General features: G+C 49.5%; 1 protein-coding gene across 1 annotated transcript in view; it reads left to right on the forward strand.

The window, feature by feature from the left end:
• htt (huntingtin) overlaps window positions 1-9,149 on the forward strand; it is a 98,252-nt gene extending 89,103 nt beyond the window's left edge. Inside the window, 6 exon segments of the mRNA XM_080534847.1 lie at window positions 624-839; window positions 2,406-2,616; window positions 2,995-3,145; window positions 3,147-3,158; window positions 8,218-8,378; window positions 8,851-9,149. Of these exon segments, the coding sequence (XP_080390973.1) occupies window positions 624-839; window positions 2,406-2,616; window positions 2,995-3,145; window positions 3,147-3,158; window positions 8,218-8,378; window positions 8,851-9,064 (965 nt within the window). The 3' untranslated portion in view covers window positions 9,065-9,149.
• Window positions 9,150-10,675: the final 1,526 nt, after the last annotated feature.

The raw sequence follows: 10,675 nt of genomic DNA on the forward strand, positions 1-10,675 counted from the left end.
ACTCAAGGGCACTAGTGGTGGTGTTCCCAGGTCTTACTCAAGGACACGACTAGTGGTGGTGTTCCCAGGTCAGGTCTTACTCAAAGGCACACTAGTGGTGGTGTTCCCCAGGCGGGGATTTGAACTCACAACCAGACAGATCAGCAGTCCAACTCACTATCCACTAGACCACCACTACCCCTCCTATGTCTAAATGTAAACATAATATCACCTTCCCCTCCTCCCTCCCCTCTTCCCAAATACTCTCTCTATCTTTCTCCCCCCTCTCACAATTATCACACATAATATCACCCCCCCTCCCTCCTCACCCCTCTCTTCCCCTCCTCACCCCTCTCTCCCCCCCCCTCCTCACCCCTCCTCTCTCACCCTCTCTTCCGCCCCCTCCTCACCCCTCTCTCTCCCTCTCCCCCCCTCCTCACCCCTCTCTCTCCCTCTCCCCCCCCCTCACCCCTCTCTTCCCCCCCCTCCTCACCCTCTCTCTCACCCCTCCTCACCCTCTCTCTCTCCCTCTCTCCCTCCTCACCCCTCTCTCTCCCTCTCTCCTCCTCCTCACCCCTCCTCTCACCTCCCCTCACCCTCCTCCCCCCTCCCCTCACCCCTCCCCCCCCCTCCCCCCCCCGCAGACTGTGTGGGTGTGATGGTGTCGGCCAGCGAGGACGCCACCCCCTCGGTGATCTACCACTGCGTGCTGCGCGGCCTGGAGCGCCTGCTGCTGTCGGAGCAGCTGACCCGGCTGGACGCCGAGGCCCTGGTGAAGCTCAGCGTGGACCGGGTCAACATCCCCAGCCCCCACAGGGCCATGGCCGCCCTGGGCCTCATGCTCACCTGCATGTACACCGGTAAGGCCTGGACCTGGTGGAGGAGATGGTGTAGCCACCTAGCCTACCGCTAATATATGTACTTTGCAGTATGTTGGCCTACTGTCTGCTAATGCTAGCTAGCTTAGCACCTGCTTGTACACCCGGTAAGACCTGGGTGACCTACTGCTAATATATATATACTGTAGTATGTGTGTATATATACGTATATATATATATAAGCTAGCTTAGCCTGCTAATGTATTGTCTGGTATAAATGACTAGCTACTAGTGCTAGCTAGCTTAGCTCTGCATGTACACTGTTAAGACTGTTCCCTGTGCGCTATTATTATTATTATTATTATTATTATTATTATTATTATTATTATACCACCAGCCTCCCCGGGCACATAGAGATGTGACTAACTAGCATGTAGCATAACTAGCATGTAGCATAACAGCAAGGCGCCCTCTAATACTCGTATGGACCTACTGATCGCTGAATGGCCAACTCACCCTGCATGTGTGTGTGTGTGTGTGGTTAACCAGTGGTGAAGATGGAATGAGCTCACTTGGGGAACCCTGGTAGGATCCTGGTAGGTCCAGAGGCTAATGGAAAGTTGAAATTAAAGTAATTTAACACTAATAATAAAGTCCCACGGGTTATTTCCCCTATTTCCACCACTGGTTATAAACACTCTGTCTAAAAACATCCCCGAGATGTGTGTCCCCTGCATCCATCTTGATCTTGGATATCCATCAGGGCGAGGGGAGGCTGGTGGAGGTAGAAATCGGAGAACGGGCTCATTGTGATGCATGGAATGGAATGATACCATTCTTCATTCGTTCCATGCGTTACAATGAGCCCGTCCTCCGATGTCTACCTCCACCAGCCTCCCCTGAGGTACACCCGTTTATTTACTAGAATGTTAACGCCGCTGTAAAAAGCAACCGCTAACATTGCTAATGATCTTCCGCTAACATGCTAATGACAGGAGAACCCCTTCTTCCCTCTACCGTTGTTACTTATTCAACCGTCATATTCTCACCACACTAACCATATATACAGGCCTGCAGACCGTTTAAAAATACTGTGTTCTTGAGGGCTTGGGTCGATTCCATTTCAGTTCAGTCAATTCAGGAAGTTAGCCGAAATTCCAATTCCATCTCCAGTTCCAAATGTTCGTCATTGAAAAGGGAATTTGGAATTTGGTGGTGTCAGTTTACTTCCTGAATTGTCTGAATTGAAATGGAATCGACGACCCCAAACCCTGCTACTCTTTTAGTCTACCACTCAGACGGTCAAACCCCCCCACCCCTGCTCAGTATGTAAACCCGCCCCCCCCCCCCAACCACTTGTTTTTATTTATTGTTTCCTAATTGTAAAATGACTCTACCCGGTTTAACAACACGTTAACACTTTAAGCGTTAAGGTGCTCTTTTATAAAGGGTTTTATAACGTTTCTTTTGAATCATTTATTAACCTTTTATAGAAGGGGCACCTTATGTGGTAAGTCTTACCAACAACACCACACACACACTACACACAAACGCTGGCTTTTCATTAACCTCGGTTTAACCACGGTCACGGTTATCTCCTCCTCCCAGCGGTGCGTGCGTCGGGGTCAGAGGTCACAGAGGTTAGAGGTCAGGGCCAGGTGGGCGTGGCGGACGCTGCTGCGCTGGCGGTCACCGCTGGTCCTGTTGGTTTCTCCTCAGGCAAGGAGAAGGGCAGCCCCGGGCGCCCCGCAGACCCCCAGGCCCCCGACAGCGAGTCTGTCATAGTCGCCATGGAGAGGGTCTCTGTGCTCTTCGACAGGTACGGTACACACACACACACACACACACACCACACACACACACACACACACATATACTATACACACACACACATATACTATACACACACACACACACACACACACACACAGACACACACACACACACACACACACACACACACAGACACATATACTATACACACACACACACACAGACATAGACACACAGACACACACACACACACACACACACATATACTATACACACACACACACACACACACACGTACACATACAGTCCCATCTCCGCTCTGGCTGTGTCTCTACCATGTGTGGTGATGTGGGGGGTGTGCTGCGGTGTTCCGTGTGTTCCGTGTGTTCCATGTGCTGCGGTGTTGCGTGTTGCGGTGTTGCAGGATCAGGAAGGGCTTCCCCAGCGAGGCGCGGGTGGTGGCCAGGATCCTGCCGCAGTTCCTGGACGACTTCTTCCCTCCGCAGGACGTCATGAACAAGGTCATCGGAGAGTTCCTGTCCAATCAGCAGCCTTACCCACAATTCATGGCCACTCGTCGTCTACAAGGTCAGTAGTGGTGGAGGGAGGGAGGGAGAGGTAGAGGGGGGAGAGAGGGAGAGGGAGGGAGGGAGGGAGATTGGGAGGGAGAGGTAGAGAGGGGTAGAGAGGGTAGAGAGGGAGAGAGGGAGAGGGAGGGAGGGAGAGAGGGAGGGAGGGAGGGGAGGTGAGAGGGGGAGAGGGAGAGAGAGTTGAAAATCACGACACACACTCGCTAGTCAAGCCAAAAATACTGCAACACAATGGATTGGGTGAGTAATCCCCACTGCTACCTAGGTAACTACAACACTACTTTACATTGTTAGCAGGCTCACAAAACAAGCTGTGTTAGTTGACTAGCGAGTGTCATTGATTTTCAGCAACGCGGAAATGTATTCACAACTTTTCTAAATAAAAGTCCACACAATAAACCAGACCGTGTCACATACGTCTGTGACTTACTTATTCAGGACTTACATAAAACACGTGGCACTCTAGGTGGTGGGGTGTTCTAGAACACTCTAGGTGGTGGGTGTTCCAGAACACTCTAGGTGGTGGGTGTTCTAGAACACTCTAGGTGGTGGGTGTTCCAGAACACTCTAGGTGGTGGGTGTTCCAGAACACTCTAGGTGGTGGGTGTCCCAGAACACTCTAGGTGGTGGGTGTTCCAGAACACTCTAGGTGGTGGGTGTTCTTACAATAACTATTATCCTTGCATTAAGATGAACTCAATTCAACTTACTGAGTGATTTGTTGATGACATTTTTGTCATTCTTTTTAGCAAATTTTAAGAGTGTCATCGCAAAGGGTGTGAAGACTTAAGCACATGAAGTATTTCTGTGTTTCAATTTGAATACATTTGCAGACATTTCTAAAACCTTGTTTTCACTTTGTCATTATGGGTATTGTGTGTGGATTGATGCCAATTTTGATTGGTGCCCTTCCCCCCCCCTGTCGATTACACACCTGTCAATCGAAAACTTCAACCCCCCGACAAAACGTGTGTGGGGGGGGTGCCACATTAAAAATCTTGCTTAGGGCCACAAAAGTCCTAGGGCCGGCCCACTAGGTGTTGGGTGTTCCAGAACACTTAGGTGTTCAGTGTTCCAGAACTCTTTTGCAGTTAGTATAGGAGGTAAAGACCTCCTATTTTAAACTGTGATTTATTGAATGTGTCTTTTTCTTATTGCACTAGTCCACAGGGGGGACAATAAGAGATAATGAGATAAATAATGAGCGTGTAATTCAATTATTCAAGTAAATAATTGAGCAGGTTGATTTTGGCTTGTAAGTGTAACTGAACCCCCAGTGTGATGTTATTCTGCTGCTAACTGTCAACACTGCTGTGTTTAAAGACACCTTGATTTCTGCATTCTTCAGTGGTGGGGGGGGGTAACTATGGGGGGAGGGATGTAACTATGCTCCTGTGGCAGGCGTCTCTGTTGAAGGAGACGTGGTAATCTCAATGAGACTAGTCCAGGGGAGGCTGGTGGAGGTAGGAATCGGAGGACGGGCTCATTGTAATTCATTTGATACCGTTCTTCATTCCGTGCCGTGGTTTTACAATGAATCGCCCGTCCTCCGATTTCTACCTCCCCCAGCCTCCCTCCCTGTGGACTAGCGAGACCTGCTGCCGTAGCAACCACTTTGTTGTGGTTGCCTCGCAAAAACAACTTCTTTACACACACACACACACACAAAAAAAAGAAAAGGTTGCCATGGCAACGTGTAGAGTTTGCAGGGCCAAAGCCTGAGCCCAGAGCCCGGACCAGTCAAATGATGGTCGTAAAGATAAAAAAAAAACACAAAACACTCTTGTGTCTCTGAGGTTCAATAGGACGATAAAAACCCAGTGTCCCGTCTCTCTCTCTGAGGGTCACACACACACACACACACACACACACACACACACACACACACCAGTGTCCTGTCTCTCTGTCTGAGGTTCAATAGAAGCCCAGTAGAAGAACATGTTGCTCACAATGACAGAAAGGTTCTCTCTGGGACTTGTCTTGTCAAGCAAATTAGGTAGAAAGGGCCTGGGAGAGGGAGAGGGGGAGAGGGGGGGGGAGGGAGATAGAGAGGGAGAGGGAGAGGGGGGAGGGAGAGAGGGAGAGGGGGGGGGAGAGAGAGGGAGAGCGGGAGAGGGTGGGGAGAGAGAGAGAGGGAGAGAGAGAGGGACAGGGAGAGAGAGAGGCAAATTAAGTGGAGAGAGAGAGAGGGGGGGGAGAGGGAGTGAGAGAGAGGGGGGGAGAGAGAGCGGGTGGGGAGAGAGGCAAATTAGGTAGAAAAGGAGGGAGAGAGAGAGAGGGAGGGAGAGAGAGAGAGAGAAGTGGTCAGGCAAATTAGGTAGAAAGGCAGAATGGCTCAGCTCATTCAGAACCATGGTGGGCCTCAGGGTTCCAGGTCACAATGGACAGAACCAAACAGAACCCACGCTCATTAGAATGACTGTGGTTAATGTGCGCTTGCAGCAGTAGGTCAAACAGACGCGTCACAGCATTCACCTTAGCAGCGTTTCCTGTCTTTCAGTGATGCTAAAATGATCTGGCTAAATGAAGTTGTCTCTTCCCAATGTCTCTCTCTCTCCCTCTGTAACACACAGTGTCACTCTCACAATATCCCCCTCTGTCTCTCTCTCTCTTTCTCTCACCCCCCACCTCTCTGTCTCTCTCTCCGCCCACCTCTCTCTCTCTCTCTCTCACCACCCACCCCTCTCTCTCTCTCTCTCTCACCACCCACCCCTCTCTCTCTCACCCCCCCACCTCTCTGTCTCTCTCTCCACCCACCTCTCTCCCTCCCTCTCTCTCTCACCACCCACCCCTCTCTCTCTCACCCCCCCACCTCTCTGTCTCTCTCTCCACCCACCTCTCTCCCTCTCTCTCTCTCTCTCTCTCCCACCCCCCTCTCCGTGGTCAAACCGCTACTAAAAAAGAGCAGCTTAGATTCCTCAGTAATGAAGAACTACAGGCCCATTTCTAACCTGCCATTCATAGGAAAAGTCATTGAGAAAAACAGCTCTATAAACAGCTTAATGAATTCCTGACCTCATGTAGCCTTCTCTCTCTCCATCCATCACTTTCATTTTGGGTTTAGGCCTAATCACAGCCCTGAGACTGCTCTTCTTAAGGTTTTAAATGACATTAACCTTAACGCTGATGCGGGAAAAGTCTCAGTCCCAGTGCTACTGGACCTTAGTGCCGCATCTGATACTGTTGATGATGATGATGATGATATCCTCCTAGACAGGCTAGACAACTGGGTAGGCTTGTCTGACACGGTCATCCGATGGTTCAGGTCCTGTCTACAGGACAGGGACTACTTTGTCTCAGGCGGTAACTGTATATCTGACCGCACAAGCGTGACGTGTGGAGTTCCCCAAGGTTGCATTTTGGGGCCTCTTTCTATTCAACGTATACATGCTCCCCGTTAGACTTGACAAGTGACTAGACAAACTTATTCAAGGCAAGACAAGTTTATTTGTTTAGCACATTTCATACAATCTGGGGCAATTTACATACAGCAATAGAATACAGAAAAAGGAGGATAGTAAGAAAATAAAAAATGACAAGAATTGATACATAAATATAGAAAATGATTAGATAAACATTTAACAACATAATAAGACAATGAATACAAAGATAAAAGTGTTATATTCAGGGGTGCACATAACTTTTTGGGGCCAGTGCTCAGAGGAGCACCTAGGGATGCTGCTTGGTGCTCCCCGAGCTCGCGAGTCACGACCCGTCCCACAGGATGGATGAAAAAGGGATACATGGATAACTTATATTAGCAAAACAACATTTATTCATAAATAAAGATGAACGAACAAATGATTGTGTGCAAAACAAAATAAACAAATGCAAAATCAAATGACTGCTCTTTAAGCATGAAAGTCTGTCAGACTCCTTTAAACACAATGAAATCAACTGACATCTCTTTAAGCACTAACTGAATGTCTGTTCTTTAAACACACTGAAATAAACGGACATCTCTTTAAGCACTGCTCTGTTCTGTAAACACTGAAATAAACTTTTCAACAAAAAGTTACAGCCTAAGCATTTATTTATGCTACAAGCTTAATCATCATCATCACTGCTCTCTTGACTGCTGTAAGTTATCACTGTCCTCAATTTCAACCATGGTAGAGGATGTTGTAGGCTATCACTTTAAATAGCTCATTATTTTGATTGTGCAACAAAGTCTTTTTTTCTTCTTTTTTCTAATAGAATTCCCAACCATATTCCCTGGGTCAGGGGTCGAGGTGCGATAATGAAGCTGTAAAACAAACGTCTGAACGTTTGAAAGCTTCAGAGAAAAGAAACGTGAAGTCCCTTGGTGTTGTTTTTCCTTTTAGCGACGAGTCGTTCGGGACTGAATTTTCACGTGTCGGCGTGATAACCATGCGATACGCAATACGCGGAATGAAAGTACGAGTTACGATACTTTCAGAATGTTTTCGTGAGGGGAGTCGTCGTCGGTCGACTGTTGTGATGGATTACTCGTCGGGCCTTCGGCTGAGGGGACGGCAAATAGTTACTTAGTGGGGCTTGCTTCTTGGACCCAGCTGTTGGTGCGCAAAAGCGCATTCATGCGGCTGATCTGCCGCGCAGCACCAGTTATGTGCACCCCTGGTTATATTACTGCAACTGTATTCAAGCGCTGCTCTGCCCCCATACGCCGTGTGAGATGGCAGGTACCGCCTCTGTGTTTTGCCGCTATCTTGCGCGATACGGCGCAAGATGACACGCAAAAATTACACGTTTGATACTGCATCTGTATTCAGGGTAACAAGGTTGCTTCTAACATGTATGCATCCCCCCCCTCCCCAGGTGTTCCAGACCCTCCATGCGACGGGCCAGTCTTCTAACATGTTGCCTCCCCCCCCATCCCCCCCAGGTGTTCCAGACGCTCCATGCGACGGGCCAGTCTTATAACATGTATGCCTCCCCCCCCCCCAGGTGTTCCAGACGCTCCATGCGACGGGCCAGTCTTCTAACATGTATGCCTCCCCCCCTCCCCAGGTGTTCCAGACGCTCCATGCGACGGGCCAGTCTTCTAACATGTATGCCTCCCCCCCCCCCCCCAGGTGTTCCAGACCCTCCATGCGACAGGCCAGTCGTCGATGGTGCGTGACTGGGTGCTGCTGTCCCTGTCCAACTTCACCCAGCGCAGCCCGGTGGCCATGGCCATGTGGAGCCTCTCCTGCTTCTTCATCTCCGCCTCCACCTCCCAGTGGATCTCTGCCCTGTATCCTCCACTGTTCTGGGGGGGGGTGTGTGTGGGTGTCTGTCTGTGTACGTCTCTGTGCGACTGAGTGCGCATGGTGTGTGTGTGTGTGTGTGTGTGTGTGTGTGTGTGTGTATGTGTCTGTCTGTCTGTCTGTCTGTCTGTCTATGTGTCTGTGTCTGTGTGTGTGTGTGTGTGTGTGTATGTGTCTGTGTGTCTGTCTGTCTGTGTGGCTGTCTGTGTGTCTGTCTGTCTGTCTCTCTGTCTGTGTGTCTGTCTGTCTCTCTGTCTGTGTGTCTGTCTGTCTGTCTGTGTCTGTCTGTGTGTCTGTCTGTGTGTGCGTCTGTCTGTCTGTGTGTGCGTGCGTGTGTGTCTGTTTGTCTCTCTCTCTGTCTGTCTCTCCTAGTCTGTGTGTCTCTGTGTGTCTGAGACCCGAGAGTTGTGTGTTCTCCTCCTTAACCCCGCCCCCCCCCCCCCCCCCCCCCCCTCCCAGCCTGCCTCACGTGATCAGCCGCATGGGCAACAGCGAGGTGGTGGACGTGTGCCTGTTCTGCCTGGTGGCCATGGACTTCTACCGGCACCAGATAGACGAGGAGCTGGACCGCCGCGCCTTCCAGTCCGTGTTCGAGACGGTGGCCTCGCCCGGCTCCCCCTACCACCAGCTGCTCACCTGCCTGCAGTCCATCCACCTGGACACCTCACTCTGAACACACCTGGAGGAGGAGAGAGAGAGAGAGGGTGAGAGAGGGAGAGAGGGAGAGGGAGAGAGAGAGAGAGAGAGAGAGAGAGAGAGAGAGAGAGAGAGAGAGAGAGAGAGAGAGTCGGCGGATACTCAGAGAGAGAGGGTGAGGGATGGAGGGAGGGAGAGAGAGAAAGAGAGGGGGAGGGATGGAGAGAGAGAGAGAGGGGGAGGGAGGGAGAGAGAGAGAGAGAGAGAGAGAGAGAGAGAGAGAGAGAGAGAACGAGGGAGAGATTAGATTAGATTAAAGGACAGACCAGACCAGTAGGAATGACGGATACATGGTTTGTCCAAATCATCTAGCCTCGTCCCCATTTCCCCTCTTTGCCACTGAATTTTAAATAATCTAAACAGGCGAAAAACCTACAGTACTAAGACCTACCTAGTACCTGTTCCTACAGTACTATAACATACAATACCTGTTACCTTTCTCCTGTCAGTGGACATGAGAACATAGAGAGGCAGCACACCTGTTCATAGAGTTATGTTAGGACTCTAGATAGCTGTTACTCTAGCTCCACTGCACTCTCACCCCCTGATATTTGAGAGAGAGAGAGGGAGGGAGGGAGGGAGAGAGACAGACAGACAGACAGACAGACAGAGAGAGAGAGGGGGGAGAGAGGTGGTCTTTCAGCACTATGACATACACTGGCTCCTAATGCTTTTTTCCTTTTGATGGATGACGACACTCTGACACCGTAGGTTGCACCTCGATGTCGAGTAAAGAAAACAAAATATTAATCTGAAGAAGAAGAAGAGGATGGAAGTATGAAATGTGTATATTTTCCTGTGAGGACTTGCTTGAGGCGTTTGATGTTAATGAATGACAAAAAAAAGCAAAAAAAACAACAACAAAGAAAAGTATTTACTAGATTTAAAAAAAAAAGTTCAATACTTCTATTTTTTAGTGCGTTTTTTTGTTACAGAGGGCAGATGGATGGCTTAAACGGCAAGAGGCTCACCTCAGACACATAGGATTAAATATGCCTGCTTGATGTTGTCAATAATTATCTATCTATCTTTGTAGTATTTCTTTTTTTTATTTTTATTAAATTAAATTCACTCTCTCACTCTTTCCCTCACCAATGTGACAGAGGAGAGGAAGAGTGAGAGAGGCAGAGATGCCGTATGTATCATTCAGAGTGAAGGATCTGTATTAATAGCCATAGTTGTAGTATGTCTCTGCATCTTGCAACGCAGTGATTGATTGGTCACTGCAGACTGGCGTGGTCGGGGGGGGGTCACGGGGGGGTCACGGGGGGGTCAGGGGGGATAGGGAGGAGTCACACCTCACCAGTAAACCCATGTTGTATTTCTGAACCAGTGGACACTTGGTTAAGGGTTTAGGGTTAAGGGTCAGAGGTTAGGGTCAGCTTCAGGAGTTGACCTAGTGGGATGCTGGTCAGGTGGGTCTCACACTCCTGTGTGTTCACTGTTAGCATGTTGCTATGCTCCCTGTCTCTATACGCAAGAGGACATAGCCTGGTATCCATGACGACACTACGATACTACGGGTGCGTTCGTAAATTCGCTCTGAGAGCGCCGGAATGCGCACACTGGGTTCGACGTCGTAGAGCGA

The sequence above is a fragment of the Nansenia antarctica genome (assembly GCF_963989245.1).
Source record: "Nansenia antarctica genome assembly, chromosome: 6".
In the NCBI taxonomy this organism is placed as follows: domain Eukaryota; kingdom Metazoa; phylum Chordata; class Actinopteri; order Argentiniformes; family Microstomatidae; genus Nansenia; species Nansenia antarctica.